The sequence below is a fragment of the Lemur catta genome, chromosome 12 (assembly GCF_020740605.2).
Source record: "Lemur catta isolate mLemCat1 chromosome 12, mLemCat1.pri, whole genome shotgun sequence".
NCBI lineage: Eukaryota > Metazoa > Chordata > Mammalia > Primates > Lemuridae > Lemur > Lemur catta.
Window position 1 is genome coordinate 54,630,595 of NC_059139.1, and position 22,219 is coordinate 54,652,813.

General features: G+C 33.7%; 1 protein-coding gene across 2 annotated transcripts in view; it reads right to left on the reverse strand.

Moving 5' to 3' along the window:
- Positions 1-22,219, reverse strand: part of EDIL3 (EGF like repeats and discoidin domains 3) — a 388,195-nt gene that overhangs the window by 94,599 nt on the left and 271,377 nt on the right. For both annotated transcript variants that reach the window (XM_045565716.1, XM_045565717.1), the window contains 2 exons: positions 3,188-3,343; positions 1,474-1,618 (listed from right to left, as the gene is read on the reverse strand). In XM_045565716.1, the coding sequence (XP_045421672.1) occupies positions 1,474-1,618; positions 3,188-3,343 (301 nt within the window). The remainder of the gene's footprint in view (positions 1-1,473; positions 1,619-3,187; positions 3,344-22,219) is intronic.

Consider the following 22,219-nt stretch of genomic DNA (forward strand, 5'->3'; position numbering starts at 1 on the left):
ATTGCTTTATGATGAATGGCTTAGGGATGACACTGGCCTGTGGTGATATAGTGACATGCAATATAAACACTGTAGAGCAATAATTCTGCTAAGATTTATTGGCAGTCAGTCAATAGGACTGGTTGAATTACCAAAATAAGGGAAAGGATCTCTGTTAGGATAATCAATGGTACTAAAAATGTAGGTTGGTTGCTCAAAAAACAACAACAACAAAAAAAAAAAAAACAAAAAAACAAACCAAACCAAATAAACGAAAAGAAACCCAATATGGAATATGAAAACATGATTCTTAAAACAGGTTGATTCAACTGGCCAAATTACTCTAATTACTTTAAATGTCATGGGTTATAATTAAAAATTGGTTATTTTTAATATTAATAGCAACTTTTATTTGCTTACAAATCATTCCCTTTCTAGGCTCCATAAATAAGTCTAAGAAGGGCAACAGATATGAAGTATGGACTTTAACCTATAGGCAAGTTCTTGAAATGAATAAAAAGTTCATAGTTATCTCTTTGCAGGGACTTGTCATCCTATTTTTAATTAAATGGCATTGTTTTAAGTTTGGTAAAGGCTTTCCTACACTTTAAGATTATACTAAAAATTGGCACCCACATGAATTTTTAGTTTTCTTCACAGTTATTTAAACAAAATAATTTCAGGCTACTGCAGCAAAGATAGTTGTAAATTTTGATGCCAGAATTATAAGAACATCCACCAAAAATATAACACAGTGAAATGCCTAGACAAGATTTTCTATTTATTTCAGAATCTAGATATATTAAAATGGGGCCACTGTAAGATGCACACATTAAGTCTTCACCTTTAAATCTAGTATTGATGCTCCTGGGGGAAGAGAATATTTAACTCTGAGTCCTTTGATAGATTATCCTTAAGCTGGGTAACCACTATTTGTACAATAAGCAGGTTGCTAGCTAAGAATGATCCAAGAATGAATTTATAGTACCAATCTTGGTATTGATGTAGTGTACCCTTGGGAGTAATGATAAATTTACATGTTTCATAAAACCTAAAAAAAAAAAGTTCTTATGGTAGATGGACAAAGATAACGCTTATTTTTCTGTGCCGTACAGTGTAACTGTAACTGCAATTTATGAGGTCAGGCAGATTCCAGTTTTTACTGAACTTTTGTCACAAAACATAAATCACAGTTACTACCAAAAACAATGAGACACATTTAAAATTGACTGGAGTTTCCAGTGAGAATTCCTTGCACTTTCTTTGACCACTCAACAAAATCTATTACTATTTCTATCTTAATTTTACCCAGTAACATGTTTTAGAACTTGTTTATCCCACACAGATACACACACTGGTTCCAAGGAACCACATTGTAGACATTTTGGGGAAGAAATAAATGTCTATGAGTGTTGCAATTGCAGGTTAGTAGCAGGCTACATACAAATATGCTTTTTTAAAAGAGATAACAGAAATAAGTAGCCTGAGACTCACCTGATAGTTCACAGCCAAGAAATTCCATTCGCAGAGTGCAGTGCCTTCGACAAACCTGAGGATACAGCCTTACATACTGAGCTTTTATGGGAGGTGTGAAAGAGTTAGCATACGGTGTGTTGTTATCAACATTTCCACGGAACACCTGTGTAAAAACATAATACAGAGTTTTAAATTATTAATTGCCACAGCTTCTTTACCTATTTTCACACATTGACCCTATTCCTTACCCAAAATAATCCTTCAAAGGCTGGATTAAATAATTTGAGAGCATGGAGCATTTCAGAAGCACCCTGCCATCAGCAGTGAATATAAAACCCATACATAAAATCCTAATTAAAGCCATAAACCACTGTGGCCTATGGCATAATCTATACTCCACTATGATGGCTTTGTCAATTTTAAGGCCAGTCCCTCAGAGCCAGGGAAGTGGTTCTGTCTCTCTCTCTCTTTTTTTTTTTTTTAGAAATGGGCACTTTAAATCTTTCAACTTAGTCTCAATCTGTTTGTTCATTTTGCTACCTAGTATTTATACTTTTTTTGGGTAGGAAATAGTCTTTACTACTGCTTTCTGACCACTCAGTCTCTCTAATGCTATAATCAGATTTATGAAGGGTTTAACTTTAAACGGTTTGACTCATCAAGATTACATCTTTATCAATCAGTCCCAGATCATTGGATAAGAGAATTACAGTTCTTTACATATATCTCCAGTGAAGAACTATGTTTCCCACTAAAAATGAAGTACTCAAATGTGTCATTTTTTTATTCCTTTAAACTTCATTCTTATTTTGCCTTTTATGTAGACTTGATAATTCAAAACCTTTTTTTAAAATGTCAGCATATTATGGGGGTACAAATGTTTAGGTTACATACATTGCCTTTGCTCCGCACAATTTAGAGCTTCAAGCGTGTCCATCCCCCATCAGGTGTGAATATACCCATCCCGTCCTCCACCTGCCACCTGCCTGACACCTGATGAATGTTACTATATGTGCACATATGTGTTGATCAATTAATATCAATTTGATGGTTAGTACATATGGTGCTTGTTTTTCCATTCTTGTGTTATTTCACTTAGTTTAAATTCATTTAAGAGAGCAATTTAAAAAACCTTTTATACGATTTATTTGAGTTTAGCATAATGCTTTTTTTAAAAAGAGATGATCTGCAGTACTGATATTTTTAATGTTAAACTTTTTGAGGAAGAGTTAATAAAAAGATTGGGAATATCATGAGAAAAAGAAAGGAAATATTAAGTATTATATCTACTTCTAAAATATTTTATTCTGTTAAATAAAAAATATTTTTCCAATTTGAAGTATACAAATATACACATCTTTTCTATGATTTGGTGCTTTTCCTGCTTTTAAAATAATAATTTGGTTCAGTAGTTATTTGATTAAGAAAAGTGCTAATCTGTAAAAGCAATAGAAATAAATTGAAAGCTGACTATTGTTAAAATAAAGCTCAATAAAGCTAACTTCGTGACAAAGTATTTGTAGGATCACCAATTAAAATCTGAGAAAATCTTAAATGTCAGCCACTGTAAATTATAACTGGGAAAAATTCCTTCTCCCTTCAAGCTACTAGCCCAATTAAAAACAAAACATATCAGTAATTATTTTCAATATGAGGCTTCTTTGGAAGACTCTGTTGTCACTTGATAATCAATGATTTTACTTTTAAATTAAGTAGGTTAAATTAATCTTACCATGTCTTCATTGGTGCCTTTCACTTTGTACATTGCCCAAGTCTTTCCATCATTACTGTAGGCAATTTTGTAGGATTTTATATACTCTGGGCTTCCAATCCTCTTGGCTCCTTGGGTAATCACACCAGTAACTCTCATTTTCCTTTGCAAATTTATCTGAAGAGACAAGGCATAATCAACAATAATCTCATTGCTTTAAGGATAATACTGACAATATTGATTTTGGAAATGGAAAATTTTGATTTGTTATAGTTTAGATTAAAAACAATATGAAAAGCTAATAATTTCTTGTACTTTTTGCAAATAAATATTTAAAATAGTCATATATTAAGTTTAGCTTCAAAATCTCTTTCTATAATGGAATACTTTTTAAAACTGAAGCAATATTTGTGAATAGGCTTTGAGAAGAGCAATGTACCCCAAAAATATAAGTATAGAAAGCATTTGGTTGGTTATGCTATGCACGTGTGACTTAGTAAACTGAAAAATGGAAATATTCTCTTGTCAAAATAACCTCAGTGTCATTTGTATGAAACTCTAATGTCAACATAACTGTCAATGTGTCTAAACTGATTTAAGCTTCTAGAAATTTCCATTTAAAATAAAACATGGAAATCTCACTGAGATCTTCAATTACTAGATAAGAAAATAAAGACAACAATGATGTCAAAAACAAAAATAAATGTATCTTCAGTTTCTGGATCTTTATACTGTATTCTCTGGAGTTAGTTTCTTTTTTCACCAAATAGTTGCTTTTCTCTTCATTTTATCATATGGAAACTTTTTAACTGGTATTTTCTCTCCATATTCCCCCCTATTCCAAATCACTTTACAAAAGTCTACTGCAGGAGTAATAGACATCTAATAAAATTTTTAATACTCTTATATGTAAAGAAATACTTTTTGACACAAAATTAAATTAAATAACTACAATGTAGAAAAAATGCCTTATTCACATATAGTAAACATTAAAGTCTGCTCCATTCATTATAAAATGCCTTTGTAATGTCTATAAAATCTTAAACTTAGTAGAAAGGTTTTGTTTCAATGTTCTTAATAAATTGCTATAAAGTGCCCCTCTCCACCAGTATAAATCTGAAGAAATTAAATGTGTCACAAGGTAATAAATATTAAGTTAATAATTCACAGACCATTTTCCTGAGAAAACCAGAAAACCTTCAGATTCACCTACATGATTAGGGTTTTCCACTCTAGGATGAGGCTCTGAGAATTAACATTTGAAAGGGTAGAGAGTGTGCTTGATGAAACCAGCCACTCTATAATCAGTCTGAGTTTCCCAAAGTCTCTTCCTCCCTCTCTGAACATCATGAGGTCCCTCTCTAAGTGCTGCTCACAAGGCAATTCTAGGTCTTTCTCATGTGTAAAGAAAGCCTGGAATTTTGATGAGCTAAAGAACTTGGGTGGGGTGGTCCCCAGCCTCTTACCTGGTGAGCATGCCCCTCTTTCACTCTTACAACACAGACCTTAAACATGATATATATATATTTTAAACTTCTGGGTCTATGGTTCCTTTTCTTCTCTAACAATGCTGAGTAGATTGACTCAGATAGCCAATTTTTGCTTTTATCATTTCAATGCTCAGACATTAAAATAATGGCGAATATGAATACATTTTAAGTCTCATTCTTGTTTGGAGGCTCAAAAATAAAACATCCCCCATGAATGTAAATTTTATGTACTACTTTTAATATTTATCTCCATTAGTCCTCTAAAGATTGATTTTGGAGTTTTAACTGTGCAATTTGGAATAGGAATTTCTGAAAGACACTTTAGTATGTTAGGTAAATTATTGCATTGCTATGGAAGAGCAAGATTCTTTCAGTATCTTAGGTATGACAATTTTTCTTTTTTTAATCTGGGCCCTTCATGGCCTCAACCTTCCCAATACACACAGAGTAAACAGTGGACACTGAATCATTTTTCCCCTCATTTTGGAGGCCAAGTTTTACATTTGATGTTGCTGAGTGTTCCTTTTCTCAATTATCTTTTATCTTGTTTCAATTATCTTGTTTATACCTCTTAGAGACAGCCAAATTATTTCTGCGAGAGTTTTGGCTGATGAGCTATATGCTAATTTTCTAACATTTAAACTGTAGAAGTCTAACAGAATCAAAAATAAAAATCTGAATTCATGTTTTGCTCTAAATCATTAGAAATGATGTTTTAAAATATTTCTATTTGCTTTAATACTTAGAAGCTCTGAATATATATTTTAGTGAAATAGAATTCCAAAGAGTAAAGAATCACCCAACCTAGTAGGTATGTGAAATTAAATATTGGGGCTATTTACATTAAACACAAAATAAAGACCAAAGGTTTATTTATAGATACAGGTTCTGCATCACTCAGTTTTATTAATTCCTGGGTTTTAGACTTTTGACTTCTCATGTATCTAGCACTATTAAGCTTGGATAATAACAAATTCAGTACAAAGGGGCAAAGATTTCATCATTGTGGTCATACTCAAATTTAATACCAGGAATCTATGTTTCTGTAAGCAATAAACTAAGCCTTGGAGGAAAGTAATAACATGATTTTAGAAACACCTCCACTACAAACACCTCCAGCAGGTAAACCCTGCTCCAATATCATTGTTTGATCTCTTTGCTAAACAGTGATCTCAGGTTTATTCTGCCTATATGAACCATCCCACATACTACATTAAAGGTCTAATGAGGATTACATGTGAAATTCCTAAATTATTCTCTATGAACTTGAGGGATAATTGCATATGCAATAAAATATTTTCATTTATGTATCTGGTTTCAGAGAGATTATTGTTCCACTGGGCTGTAGGAACACGGTATGATTTTTTTTTAAAAAAGTGCATTCTAAAGTGTTTTGAGAGAACTGCATTTCCTGCATGAATATAAATGGGAAGAAGAATAACCTGGATCTAAAATCCCTAGAACCTATGATAAAGGTAGGCAAAAGGGAGGACAGGACCAATGGGTCTCAGGGCTGATTTTGTCACCTTGTGCTTATATAATCTTGGAAAATTTGTCTAAGCTTTTTGGAATTTAATTTCCTCCATTGTAAAAGGGGTTTGAATAAAATTATTATAGGTGAAGATTATATGATATATGCACGTAAAAAACTTAACACCATTTGCCACCTAGAAAGCTCTTAGACCATTTGCTTTTTGGTTTGATTTTTAGTTTTTGATCTTCTTGCTTTTTGAGACAGGGTCTTGATCTGTCACCCCAGGGTGGAGTGCAGTGGCACAATCATAGCTCATTGCAACCTCGAACTCCTAGGCTCAAGTGATCCTCCCATTTTAGCCTACCAAGTAGTGGGATTATATGTACATGCCACCATATCCAGCTAATTTTTTTTACTTTTTATTTTTGTAGAGATGGGCTCTCTCTAGGTTGCCCAGGCTGGTCTCAAACTCTGGGCCTCAAGTGATCCTCCTGCCTCCCAAAGTGCGGGGATTACAGGCATGAGCCACCGCACCAGCCTGTTTCTTAAATTTTAACATAGGTAGTTTGTTCAATTTTAGTTGCTGCATGGAATGTGAAATCTACCAATGAACTTCTCATTTTTCTTGTGTAAAAATCCATTGGTCTATCTTGCACTTTGAATGAATCTTTTATCCATGCAAGGTTTTATAACATTATGCATTGGTCATTTGCAGAATATTGGCTCACTGAGCTACGCAGATGCTCTAGGTGATGATACATTTTATTATATAGTATCAAAAAATCACATTAATTAATATTACCACCAATTTCATCAGAAAGTTTTTACTTATTGTAAACTATCAAGCTCACCCTGGCAGTTACAGGTTTTCCAACATTCTAATTTTCACTTGAAATTTCTAATTTTATTACTAGCAACAAATACTCTCAGCTGTTTTCTTTGATGTGGCAGGATTGCTTTGTTCATTTTCAAGAAAATGTCTGCCTAATATCCAGGAATGAAGAGCCATGGTTCGTTTGTCAGTTGTTCTTTGAAGTAAACATGATACCAAAAAAAGGGGTAAGGAAGTAGTTTATATTGAAACTTACATGATCTCACAAGTACTTTTCCTGGTGACAATGGTCATACGTCAGTACTCAGAAGAAGTGCTTTATATGTAATTCCCTTTTCATCACACAGAATATTAAAAATTTAACAAGGCATTCAAGCATTTAGTAAAATTAGTTATCATTACTACTTCATCAAGGACATTCTTAAATGAATTGGATATTCTTTTTTTATTCTTACATGTGCATGATAGAGAGAAATTCAATTATGATAGCATAGTTTGGTGCCACTCTCATGATTTGTGCTAAGGTACTAGCAGCTTTACTCACCATTTTTTTGTGGCTTCAGTAGAAATGTTAATATAGTGAAAATGGCAAAGATAGTCTTAGAAATATGAAAATCGTGTTGACCTGTGAACGTCTTGAATGGATCTCTGGGACCCCCTATCTGTGCAAGGTATATGTAAACTGCACTTTCAGTTGAGAACTACAGACCTCAAATATACAAGTTTTTTTTTTTTCTTTTCTTACAAATTGCACACACACACACACACATACACACCCCAAAGAGATGAAGAAACCAATAGAAAATAGAGCAAAGGATATTAAAGGCAATTTAGAGAAATATTTCAGTATTAATTAAATAATGAAAATTAAAAAGGGAGATAGCAATTTATAGCCAACAGAATGGCAAAACAAAAATCAAATTAAATACATATATTTTGAGAATTAAATTGCATTGTCACAGTGGAATATATCAGTATATGTTGTGAAAAATATAAAAATTGCTTATATTTCATGGTTTTTCTTGAGAACTTAAGTTTATGATTCAAAAAATGAGCATAAATAAACTAAATATTACTTGGTTGTTTCTGCTTATTATTAAGTTGTTACTCTAGATCTAAAGGCAGCTGCTAGAAAGTTATTTACTTGGCTAACCAGATTATCTAATTTCAGACATGCTAAGAGTAAGTTTTTAATGTGATGTCCAAAATAAGACCTACACTGGCAATATTCCATAATCTGTTAGAATGCCACCTGATACAAAAGATTCACTGTAGTCAAAAATGAAGTCTCCCTGGATGAAGTAATGCCTTTTAATCCTTCCACTTACTTACACATTTCTATAGCAGGGATTAGTTCGTAATTTCTATTTTATTTCCACGGGCACTACAGGTACTGCTCTTAATTATCTATTTTACTAAAATATGAAATATAAAATACCCTAAAGTGTTTTAATGTTTTGAATAACATTATGACAAAATCCTGAAATTTGAAGTCAGAGTTTTTCACAACAAACCAACATGTGGGATTGAATTTACTGAGATTGGGACCTCTCATTTTTAGGTGCTAGGGATATCAGTGGTGCTATGAGAATCCTGGAAAGATGAGAAGCAAAGAGAAACAAAATCCTGGAATCAGGAGTTCTGTGCTAACTTTCTTTAGAGTGCAAAGAAGAACCTTCTTTCTAGGTACTGGTCAGCAAAAAGATGACCACTAAGAGCTAAAGTTGCCTGTCTCGACCAAGGAATATTAAAAGAAAGAACAATGGAAATTTTGTTTCCTCCAGCAGAAGTAGATCACTCTAGCTAAGAACAAGGTGTTTGTCTTCTGAAAACCCTGGCTTGAAACATGGTGCTAGGGTACTTGCTAACATAACCTCGGGCAAGTTTCTTAACCTTTGTCGCAGAATTGCTTCATCCATGCAATGGTGGTAACATGTTATCTAACTCATAGGGTTGTCTGGGTATTAAAGGCAATGATGCCCCTTAGGTGCCTAACATCGTTAGCCACCGATGGTTTGTTATCATTACCATTCTTTTTCAAAGAAGAGAGAAAGTAAGTTTCTCATTTACAAATATAGAAGGAAGATGAGTAACAAAAAAGCGAAATGATTTTTAATTCACACAGATCAGACCCCTTTTGACTCTATTTCTTCAATTAACTTTTACTATTCCAAGTGCTTTTATACACATGACACGGTATTTCATTTGCTTTTTATATTAGCCCTAAGAAATAAACTGGGCAATTCTGGTCTTCTCTATGGGTCAAGCAGGGAAGAATGATGGAGAATTTCAGTCATCTCAGCTTCCATGGAAATAAGGAAAAGAACACACAAGGAGAAAAACCAAACTCAGAACTTCTTACTAAAGTAAAAAGATAATATTTCACATGTTTTCAAAGAAACACCGTTTCAAATAATTCTGTACAGCAAAATATAATTTGAAATTTATGAAGAAGAATATAGGATATATCTCATCATTTTAAAATAATAATTCTGCTGAACAGATGTTGGCAGCTAGGAAATCTTTTAAAACCTCACAGATTCTATCTTTTATAAGGTTTTATTGCTACATCCCCTAAATAGATAGCATAATACAATTTGATCTAACATTTTCTAACCTTGAAAAATAAATTATTTTTAAATGAGAGAATACTATTCTTTTGTTTTTGTAATTTCTTTAGTGTGACCTAAATTTAAAAAACAAATTATTTTTAATGATCAAAAGTGACCTCATTCTCACCACTGACCTGATTTATTTACAGAAAAATTACATTTGTAACTTTAGTTTTACAGTTAATTTTATAAAAAGAGAATAGAACAATTTATATTTTACATGTTTACATTTAAAATTATGAACCCAAAAGTCTAAGGTTCAAATGATTTTAAAAAATGACATAAAATTTCTACTAACAAAATACTATAATTATGTTATTAGGACATTCAAAATTAGGCAAACCAAATTACACTTGATTTTTTTTCTTTCTTTCTTTTTTTTTTTTTTTTTGTAAATTGAACTGTAGATTTTCTCCATTCTTAGATCACTTTTCTGTTTGCAAACCTTCAGTGGTTTCCCCCCTCACCAAATTAAAACACATACATTTTTCACTCCGGCATTCACAGATTCCCACAATGCCATCACAACTTATTTTTCCAGCTGTATCTCTATTATTGCATGTGCATTTATGCCTTTAAACAATCACTGAATGTATTAAATCAATTTAATATTTTCTGCATGTCTACAATGTACAAACACTATGATCGATGCACTGGAAAATATAAAGACAGAGAAGATCCCTGCGCTTGCCACATGTAATCTATTAATAGAAAGGAAAAGACATACAAACAACAAATTGCAAAAAAAAAGCAGAATGTTATAAATGATAAATAAAGGGACAAATGCCTTGCCAGGGCCATAAAAAGAAAATATCAATTAATATTGACTAGGGACAGATCACCAAGGCCTAGCAAGTTCAAATGACATGTCTGAGGTCACATGATAGCATTGAATGGCCATTTCAGACCCAGAGATGGAGTATCTGTCGTGCTTAGGCATTATGAGGATTCTGGCAAGGCTAAAGAAAATGGTAATTTCTTCTTTTGCTATCCACCTGAAAGGCCCCTCATACACCTACTGTGTCAAACTGAAAACACATCTGCTCCTAAAGTCTCATTTTTAAATGGTGTGCTTTTATACTTAAGAATTGTTAGTATGGCACTATCATATTTTGCCTTGGATCTAGTGCTGAATATGGTATTTTACAGACTCATATTATGTACAATTTGGTTCAGCTCTGAGTGATAGAAAACCCAAACTAACAGTGACTTAAATAGAAAGAAGTTGGCTTGTCCCTTGTGTAAATGTGTGACTGACTAGGCAGAAGGGGCTGATATATATGAGAGCCCCAAGTATGTAGTATATGCAACCTGATCTCAGGATCCAGGAGGGCAGCTGCTGAGTTCCCGGCAGGATGGAGGTAGGGACGAAGAGGGGACAAGAGGATGTGTGGGTGCTCTTCTTTAAGGACGGTTTTCAGAAACCACCATGGGACACTTTTGCTTTATACCTTCAGCAGTTTGTGAGCCCCATGGCCACAGTTATAAATATGGGAAGTTGGGAAATATGCTTAACTAATTTTTACTGTGGAAACGGTGAAAAGGATGTGGGAAGATAGTTAAAAATCTGGCTACAACTCTCAATATTTGTTGGATTAGTGGGAACATACATTTATTAATTGCTGGTTATATGGCCAATATGTGAATAAATATCCCTTGTATAATCCTCACAACAATCCAATCTATTTTTAAGCTGCACCTTAGAGTAGTTAAGTAATTTTGGTTAAGGTGACAGTTAACGGCTGGTTGAATCCAGAACCACTGATTTTGAACATCATAAATATGTACTGAGCAAATAAATATGTTTTAAGTCTTGATGCCAAAAGAATTATGATAATTATTTATTAAAGGCTTAATTACTGGGATCGGTCAGAATACAAAATTAATCAACAAACAGTATTCCTGCCCTCATGAAACTTACTTAATAAAATAATCTCCCATATAGTTTTTAGTTAAAAGCCGTGACAAGTGCTATGGAAGAAAAGAACAAGAAGCTGTAAGAACATATATTAGGAAAACTGGATCTAGACTGTGGGGAGGGGAGGAGTTAGGGAAGGCTTCCCTGAGGAAGTGGCATTGTGACCAGTACTGGGCCATGGGAAATGCTCCATGAACATGTTGAATGAATGAATAAATTCATTAATTTAAATGAAGTTAAGGGTTACTTTGGAAGATGTTTTTTCTAAGCCTGGAATACAAGAAGAGAGTATCCTTCATGTAGTCCCATATGGCTGGAACTTAGAGAGTAAATTCTTCATGTTTCCCAGAGCATAGCTGTTCTTGAATTAAATCAAACAGCATCTCTTCCTTTCAAATGTCCACAGAATGAAGTAGAAAGTTTTAATATAAGATAATTTGAAATATTTTATCTATTTAAATAAGTTCTACATGGGCATAGAAAAACTTACATATTGCACAAATAGCTCTCTACAAATAGTAGCTGCTCCAGAACTAAGTTTTAGTTCATCTACCGCAGATTTGAAACTAAGAGAAAATTCTCAAAAAATATTAGATAATGTACCCATCTTTCAAAGTTTATCTACATCTTTCCAAATGTAGGTTAATGCTTCTGAGAAAAGAAAAGCTAAGATCTAATGGCAATTTTATTAAAACGCCTTTTCTTTTTTTTTTTTTGTTCTGCGAGATAATCACATTTCTGTTTAAGAGCTTCTTGAAAGCTGCCATTATGTAAAAACACTGGCTTAGGTTGAGCTTCTGCTAGGAAAACTAAGATAAAAAAATTCACATTTACTTCTAAAACTCAGTACTTTATTTCTTAACGGCACTAATGTTAATAATAAACTAAGTAGACATGAGTTGAACATAGTTTTTTAAATCTGAGAAGTGAAAATATAGCTCATGTATTATGAACTCAGAAAAAACTGTTTCAAAGCAATTGAAACATTAAATATATAACAGAAGCAAGAAATTTGGGAGCCTATTTGTGGGGAAAAAAGGGAGACCTGTATTATTTTTCAAGACCCAAAATCACAGCAAAATAAAGCAATCTATAGTAAATATACCAATGTTAGGATGAAATAGCTACTACTTTAATTAAATATGTCAATTCTGGGGAAAACAGCAAGAGCAGCATTAACAACATTAAAAACAAATACATAGAGAAAATGTAACCAACATACGATGTAAAATGAAATGTTCTGAAAAAGGCATTAAAGGAGAATGAATACACTTATTCAGAACCTCAAAGTTCAGTTCATTGCTTTTGGAGGGTCCTGCACAATGGTACTCCCAAGCACAATATTATCTTCCATCAAACTGTTTTGACAGAAATGGAAATAGGGAAAAATGAAACCTTATTTTTGGCTCCTCACTTGTTTCCTCAAATATCTCTTTCAGCTCTATGTAGACACCACTCAACCTCCCATTCCACTAGTGTGGCCGTGGGACTCACAAATGGCCAATGGCGTATAAACAGAAATGTCACATGGCAGTTGGGTCACATGGAAGTGGTGTCCATTTAATCTACTTCCTCTCTATATAGAGAGCAGCAAACTCACTTTTCCAACTTCATGCTGGACACTCTTATCAGGATTTTCTCCAAGTTAATCAAAAAGTACACCAATTCCTTTTCCTGATTCCTATATTTCCACCATCATGCTCAAGCTCAAAACCCTGGAATTGTGTTTAACTTTTTATTGCTTGCTTCATCCCCTCCCCTAAAGCTTGAGGGTCCATGTTGCACCCTCAAATTCTCTTACCATTTTATCTTTTATTTTTATTTCAACAGCTGCCAATCTAATTTGAGCCCTCCTTACATCTTCCTTTCTGGGCAGTAAGCTGTAAAAGCTTCCTAGCTGATGTGCCTCGTCCTAGGCTCCCCTCTCCTTAAAGCACAATTCAACATTATGCAATGAAATTTTACTGAATGCCTCATCAGCGATAGGCATTGTGTTGGGTACTCATTATATGGATCACTGTGATGTGTCACCTTTCTAGACTCCAGTTCTTACAGTGTTGACAACCTGTTGAAAACCATTCCATAATCATTGAGTGCCACCTGAGTCTTACATTGACATATTTTCACATTTTGGTGTTTCCTTATCTTTCCAAACTTTTTTCCTGTTATCCCTAGAGATACCCAACTCTTCAGTATAATAAGACCTATAGCTGATGTAGGTTGAGTTTTCTCCATCTCCATTGTGACTTTGCTTATTCTATTCCCTCTGCCTGGAATAACTTCCTTAATGTCATACTCAAAGATGCTTAATATGCCAAATCACCTTTAATAATTAAAATGCTTTTCAATGTTTTCATTATATTCTGGTTCCATAGAAAATAAGTACTTCTTTTCCATTCCACTAGCATGGAATGGAAAGACTCAGCTGAAAATTTAACAATAAAACATTTAAAGACTGGTCTTATGGGGATGTAGATGTTTTTACAACCCTTTTACTATTTAATTATGACTTAATTATTGAAGGCCTCAAGTTACAGGCAAAAATCCTTTAGAAACAATTAAGCATTGCCATTTCTAGTTCATGGAGGCATGTAGATTCCACCTAAGGGTGACACTAATATAAGCAGGTTAGTAATAAAATATCACCAAGACACCATAAGTAGTTAAGTCTTGAATTTGTAATGTCTTGATGTCATCCAGTACCTTAAAATGTTTTACACTGATGTCTCATTTTGAAGAGCAATATACTGTTCTCCAACATCTTATTGAGTTAAGTTGCTTCTAATAATAAAAGGGACACATCCAAGTTGAAGTATCTTGCTCTCAGGGCTAGACTGTAAGCTCTGTCAAGGGTAGTAATCACTACTTTTTATTTGGGATCACCAACATCAAAATTCACCTAGGTGTACCCTGGCTTCCAACTGTAACCTACTAATTGAGAAACTCTAAGGATGGAAATCATTTTTAAAAAAAGCTTTTTAGGTAATTTTTATGTAGTTCAAGTTTGAAAAACATTGTTCTAAACTAGAGGTGAACTGCTTGTTTATGGACAAATATACATTTCATAGGACTGAATAGTTTCTTTATAAAGCCTTAAGAAAATCCAAGATTCCCCCCACCTACTACGAGTGCCCACCCACTCCCCAAAAATGTAAAAGGGAACTACCAAAAGTTGTCAAAGAAAGGATAGTGCAGAGGTTACAAACGGTTTAGAGCTGTCTCTCACACAGCTGCTTGGGTTTGAATCCCAACTTTGCAACTTACTAGTTTAGTAAACTTAGAACACTTACTTATCTCTCTGTGCCTAGATTTCCCCATCTGAATAATGTGGACAGGAACAACAGCAGTTAGATGGAATTACTGTCTATACATGTAAAGCAGTTGAAACAGCACATTGTGCTAAAGTGCTAGCTGTTAGATCTTAAGGCTAATACATAAAACTATGGTCAATGAAATTCATTTCTAGGCTAAGTATAGGTGCATATATAACTTTTTCTACAATTAAGTCTAACTACATTCAGTCACTTTTAAACAACAACAACAAACTTCCCCAAATAGAAATGGTTTCAAATTAATTGCTGCCTCAAGAAAATAAAGCTTTCAGAATCAGGCCAGGTGGCTTGGTATTTGGTCACCTTTTCAGTACAAGGAGGTTTTCAGTGAGGCATTAAGGCAGAACAAATTTGTTCAGTGTCTACTGTGAAAATAAGAGATTCCTTCAGTCCTATCCAAATAGTAATCCCACTAGTTCCCAGAAGATAAACATGAAGAGACAATCAAACCTTTAGCTCAGACTCTCACTTTTCCTTGCTTCTCTGAATTTCTCACCTCTAGGGGCTTGAGGACAGGCTGCCAGTAAACCTTCTCTGCTCTTGCAAGGAAGCACTGATGCAGTTCTATCAGAACTAATTGTTACACGAGAGGCACTAAGTGACTCTAATTCATAAGCTACATTTCCCACAGGCAGGTCTTATAAGCAGTTTTAATACCTTTGGTTGAAGCTGGATTCAGATTCACAGGGGAATACAGAAGAGTTCAATTAACAACGTAAAATAAAAGTTACAATAAGAAAGTCTGAAAAATGACAGGTACTCAGAGTGCTAACTCCTTTAGATCTAAGTGCCAGAAATTGGGATATGTAGTCCAGGGGCTGCCTGGCTGGTCACATGAAGAGATGTGAAGAGGGAACCACAGTAAATTTGCCATGAATGCGATTGAGGTAGATTGTAAAACCAGAGGTTCTCAATTTCGAAATTTTTTCCATCATAATAGCAAGTTGCTATTTTCAATCAATTCAGATTTTCTCCATTTCACTCGACCAGTATTATAAACAAACAAACAAACAAAAGTCATTCTGGTAATATTCATGAGACAAATGGAAACCAATTGAACTACAAGGCATTTAAAATTTCAAACTTTAGAAATACATAGGTCAAGTTAGAAAAGTTTTCCTCACGGCCAAAATGCACAGCAAGTATAATGAAAAAGTCTTCTACAAGGGTGGTTAATTGACTTATATACTAAGAGTTTGCTAAACTCTTACTAGTAGATGATGATATCTGTGTTAAAGTAATTCCTTGCAACTCTTTATATTCTGTATTTTATGAATAACAGTAATAAGGTATATTTTGTATGTTTGTAAGGGTAAAAATTTCAAATTTCATAAGCTAGAAAGATACTAATATTTTAAAAGCTTTTTGAAAATTTCATTTCTTTTTTTATTTCAAAATATTGTGGGGATACAAACATTTTGGTTACATGAATTGCTTTTGCACAGATTGAGTCAAAGTTATAAGTGTGTCCATCATCCAGATAGTGGGTATTGTACCTATTAGGTGTGAATTCACCCATCCCCTTCTCCCCCCTCCCATCTGCTTGATTTCCATTGAATTTTACTACCATATGTGCACATGAGTGCTGATCTATTAGTCCCAGTTTAGCAGTGAGTTCATGTGGTTTTTGTTTTTCCATTCTTGTGATACTGCACTTAAAAAGATGGTCTCAGTTCCATCCAGGTTGTTACAAAAGGCATTAGTTCACCATTTTTTTGGCTGAGTAATACTCCATGGTATACATATATCACATTTTATTAATCCACTCATGTATAGATGGGAACATTTTGGGGTTGTTTCCACATCTTTGCGATTGTGAATTGTGTTGCTATAAACGTTCCAGTGCAAATGTGCTTTTTATAAAATGCCTTTTTTTCCTTTGAGTATATACCCTGCAGTGGGATTGCTCAATCAAATGGTAGCTCTTCTTTTAGTTCTCTGAGGTACAGCCATACTACTTTGCACAGAGCTTGTACTAGTTTGCAGTCCCACCAACAGTGTGTAAGTGTTCCTTTCTCTCTGTATTCACGCCAGCATCTGTTGTTTTGGAACTTTTGATAAAAGCCATTCTCACTGGAGTTAGGTGATATCTCAGTGTGGTTTTGATTTGCATTTCCCTGATGATTAGAGATGTTGAGCATTTTTTCATATGTTTATTGGCCATTGGTCTATCTTCTTTTGAAAAGCTTCAGTTCATGTCTTTTGCCCATTTTGTTAATGGGGTTATTTGATGTTATCTTGCTGAATCACTTGAGTTTTTTCTAGATTCTTGGTGATTAGCCCTTTATCACATGTACAGCATGCAAATATTTTCACCCATTCTGTAGGTTATCTAGTAGCTACTGATTGTCTCCTTGGCTGTGCAGAAGCTTTTTAATTTAATCAGGTTCCATTTATTTATTTTTGTTGTTGCTGTGATTGCCTCTGGGGTCTTCTTCATAAATTCTTAGCCTAGGCCAATTAACTGTAAGAGTTTTTCCAACCTCTTCTTCTAGAATTTTTATAGTTTCATGCCTTAATTTATCTAATGTGAATTAATTTTTGCGAATGTTAAGAGGTATGGATCCTGTTTCAGTCTTCTAAATGTGGCTATCCAATTTGCCCAGCACCATTTATTGAATAGGGATTCTTTCCCCCAGTGTATGTTTTTGTCTGCTTTGTCAAAGATAAGATGACAATATGATGATGGTTTTATATCTGGGTTCTCTGTTCTGATCCTTTGGTCTAGGTCTCTGTTCTTATGCCAGAACCATACTGTTTTGATTACTATTGCCTTGTAGTATAGCTTGAAGTCTGGTAAAGTGATGCCTCCTGATTTGTTCTTTTTGCTTAAGGTTGCTTTGGCTATTTGGGGTCTTTTCTGGTTACATACAAAGGGTAAGGATTATTTTTTATACATCTTCAAAAACTGACACTGGTATTTTAATGAGGATTGCATTGAATCTATAGATCACTTTGGATAGCATAGACATTTTAACAATGCTCATTCTGCCAATCCATGAGCATGATATGTTTTTCCATTTGTTTACATCCTCTGCAATTTCTTTCCTCAGTGGTTTACAGTTCTTCCTCAAGAGGTATTTCACCTCTGTGGTTAAACAAATTCCTAAGTATTTTATTTTCTTTGTTACTATTGTGAATGGTTTTGAGTCTTTGATTTGATTTTCAGCTTGACTATTGTTGTATATGAATGCTACTGATTTGTGTACATTGATTTTGTAGCCTGAGACTTTGCTGAACTTATTTATCAATTCCAGAGTCTCTTCACAGAGTCTTTGAGGTTTTCTAGATATAAGATCACATCATCAGCAAAGAGCGATAGTTTGACCACTTCTTTCCCCATTTTGATACCATTGATTTCTTTCTCTTGCCTGATTGCTCCAGCCAGGACTTCTAGCAGGATGTTGAAAAGCAGTGGTGACAATGGGCAGCCTTATCTGGCTCCAGTTCTAAGCGGGAATGCTTTCAGTTTTTCCCTGTTCAATATAATGTTTGCTGTGGATTTGTTGGATATCACTTTTACAATATTGAGGTATATTCCATCTATTCCTATTTTTGTAAGAGTTCTTATCATAAAAAGGTGCTGAATTTTGTTGATTGTTGTTTCTGTGTCTCTTCAGAGGATCATATGGTCTTTATTTTTGCTTCTACTTATGTGGTGAGTCACGTTTATAAAGTATGTTGAACTATCTTTGTATCTCTAGGATGAAGCCCACTTGATCATGGTGGATTAATTTTTTCATGTGCAGCTGAATTTGGTTTGCTAAGATCTTATTGAGAATTTTTGCATCTATATTCATAAGAGATATTGGTATGTAGTTTTCTTTTTTTGTTGTATCCTTTCCTGCATTTGGTATCAGGGTGATATTGGCATCATAGAATGAGTTGGGGAGGATTCCTTCCTTCTCTATGTTATGAAATAATTTCTTCAGTATAGGTAACAGTTCTTTGTACATCTGGTAAAGTTCAGGTGAGAAACCATCCATTCCAGGACTTTTTTCCCTTGGAAAATTTTTTATTGTTGCTTCAATTTTGTTTCTTGATATTGGTCTGTTCAGGAGTTCTATTTTTCATGATTGAGCCTGGGCAGGTTGTGTGTGTTTTTTTTTAGAAAATAAATTAATCTTAGAGGGACAATATATGTTTATATTAAATATTAACAATAGTACTAAGGTTTGTAAACTCTTGTGATTTGATTATGATAAATTTACAAAAATGTGCAAGAAGCTAAATAAAAAATTTATTTTTTAACATTTTATGAAAAAATACACATGGGGTAGGAGGTGAAAATTTTGATGTTTTGTGAACAAACTTTAACTAGCAGACATCCTGGCTAACACCTTACAAATGTTACCCATGCCTAAATAATGTTTCTTATAAGAGTGGTTTGCAGTGATTATGGAGCAAAGTATGGTCCACTAGGATTTACAGGAAGTCTGGTTCCTCCGCTCCCCAGATTGGTGAGACATGCCCCATATACAGATAAATGTACCACATGTGGCACCAATGGGATTGTGCTTAGATGCTACAATTAAATGTTAGTATATAATAGCTGAACATAGAGATGAACTGAGTTGTCTGGGCATTCTTAGTATCAAACCGTACAGAATAAGTGAATATAAACACTATTTCTTTGCTGGATTTTTTTGTCCAACATTCTATATTCTTTTATTAGCCAGTTATTGGCATCTACGCAACATAGTTTTTATTCAAGGTGCTATATAAATAGACTTAAACCAGGTGTAATTCCTACTCTCAAGTTGCTTATAGTACAGGAGGAGAGGGAAAGGCAAACAATAACTATAAAGATATTTTAGCTGCTATGATTGAAATATATAGTTGGCAGGGTGGGAAAAAATGAATGTAGCCACTTCTGTCTTTGGTGATGAATGGCAGGGCTTTCAGGATTTACTTTATAGAGAAAGGAATGTTGGACCTGAATCTAAAAAAGATTGGTAGATGGGTCAATAGATGAACCATGCAGTGTATGTGCCCAAGCACAGCAGCAGAATAAGGCACATGAATTTGAGGAACAGCAAGAAATCCAGGTCAGTGAAGCATTGGGGCTGAAAATCAGGGAGGAAGCAGCTTAGAGGAAAAAGAGATTCCAGATGCAGCTTCTTTTAAATTCGAGAACAATTGCTATATGGTTAATCAGGTATTACATAGCTCATAGAATCTACAGCTGCACTCTAAAATGCATCCTTTAAAGCTAATAAGCAAGCAATATGCACTAGTATTAGTATAAATGTGGTAAATGACCAAATAATTTGAGACCAAATATATTATTTTTGAGTATAGAACGATCAAGTCATTTTTACTTAATGCAAAGTGACTTTTTTAATTAAAAAAGTAATGTTTGTTTTTAAAACACACATTTATGTATGAAAAGCTCACTTCTAATAAAAAACTTAAATAAAAATTGTGATTTCCCATCTGGATCACAGTTGGAAAAAAAGATCACCAGAAAAAGCAATATGTTAATGCCCTGATATAATTAGCATTAGAGAGGTGTTTAGTATGGGTGGTAATGTAGGTGTTTTTTTTTTTGTTTTTTTTTTTTTTTAAGGAAAAAAAACAACAGGCTAAAACATTTTCCACTTGAATGGGGAAGTAGTAAAGATGGATTAGATGTATGTGATTCAGGTTCTGTAACTAAACAACAACCTGAAAAAGAAAATCTACTTCTTAAATTCTGGTCTTATAAAAATGATTTTTGCATCTGAAGGAGCTCCAGATGTCTCTGAGTGCCAAAAAGAAAAAAAAATTCCACATACATTATATACTGACTTTTGAAATGAAATAGATGATTAAGTCTATTTTTGTAGCATTCTTAATCATGCTGTTAACCAAATTTTAAGAAAGAATCCATGTTTGGAATTTGTATTCTGGGAATTTGTAACCTAATTTGTGCTCATTTAGTTCTCCTTTGGGCCCATCCATTCTACATTAACTATTATTAAATATTTTTTTAAATGCATAAATCAGATGGTTTTTCTTTAGAACATTTTAAATTTTATAACAAAGAAGAATCTAATGGCCATTCAAGCACTTTAACTGTTTCATGACTAAAAAATAAGGCTTACTTGTGAATTGCTGCCAAAGCTGCACGCACTTCTAAGGAGACTACCTAGCTTGGTTCTGCCTCCCTCTAGTCCAAAGAATTTTCTTGGATCACTTATTTCCCACTACCCTTCCTCATTTTTCTTTGTTGTTCTTTCTTCTCCCTCCACCCCACACAGGCATCACTACTTGCAGTTCCAACAACAAAGTGCCCAGATCATCAAGCAAAAGTGTTTATTTTATTTTACTTACTTATTTTTTTACTATAACTCAAGCAATACAAACCCAAGGTTTATAAGCAGATGGGACTTGTTTTTACAGTGTATTCTGAGGATGACCTGCAGCAGGTCTGTGGAGCAATTCAGAAGTTTCTATTTTTACCAAGTGACCCATGAGTCCTACACACAGTAGAGTTTGAGAAGTAACTATCTTTCCTCTCACAAATTCTGTGGTATATAGAAAAGGAACATATTAAGGTTATAGTCATATTTTTTAAAAGGTGATGAATTATTTAAAAGAAAGAGTTCAAAACCTAATTTTCTCAGTGATAAAGTGCTGAAACTGAAACAACTACTAGTAAATTAACTTTCAAAAGAAAATAGGGTATTGCCTTAATATATTACTATACCGTACCCATCAAATATATTAGCATCCAATAAAATAGCTATGCAATACATTGTGCAATGGGAATTTTTCTCCTTGCATTCTATGAATATTATGCTAATATAATTCTAGTTTAATAAAAGTCCTACTAAAAATAGGCTGGTTTGATAAAACATAATATCATGCTTCAAATGGAATAGTTAGCAGACTCTGTAAGACCGGGCCACCAATATTTTATTGTTATGTTTACCCCATCTACTTTTCTATTTTCTAGATTCAGAGCCTCCTGAAGGCAAGTGCTGTCTTTTTTCTAGTGCCTATTAGAGTATGGAGTGCAGAGTACATATTCTTTCAGTAAATGTTGAATGGATGAATAAATTAATGGCTGGAAATACAATACATGTTCCAGAAAGAAAACATATACATGAACCACAATCAACTCAAAAATTTTAAAAAAGTACTATACATAGCTATAAGTAAAAAAAAAAATACAAAGGAATAGAAAATATATATCTTTAAAATAAGTAAGAAATAATCATTCTGGCTGAACTCACTTAGTAAAGCATGTAGAAATTTTAAATAATCTTTTAATATTTCATATGTAATAATCCAAGACATACTTCCATAATTGTGCAAAGTTGCTATTTCTAACACATTAGTCAGAAAGAGGATGCTGATGGGCTAATGTTTAATGTGGTGGTTAATATTGAAAAAATCTAGGTGAAGATA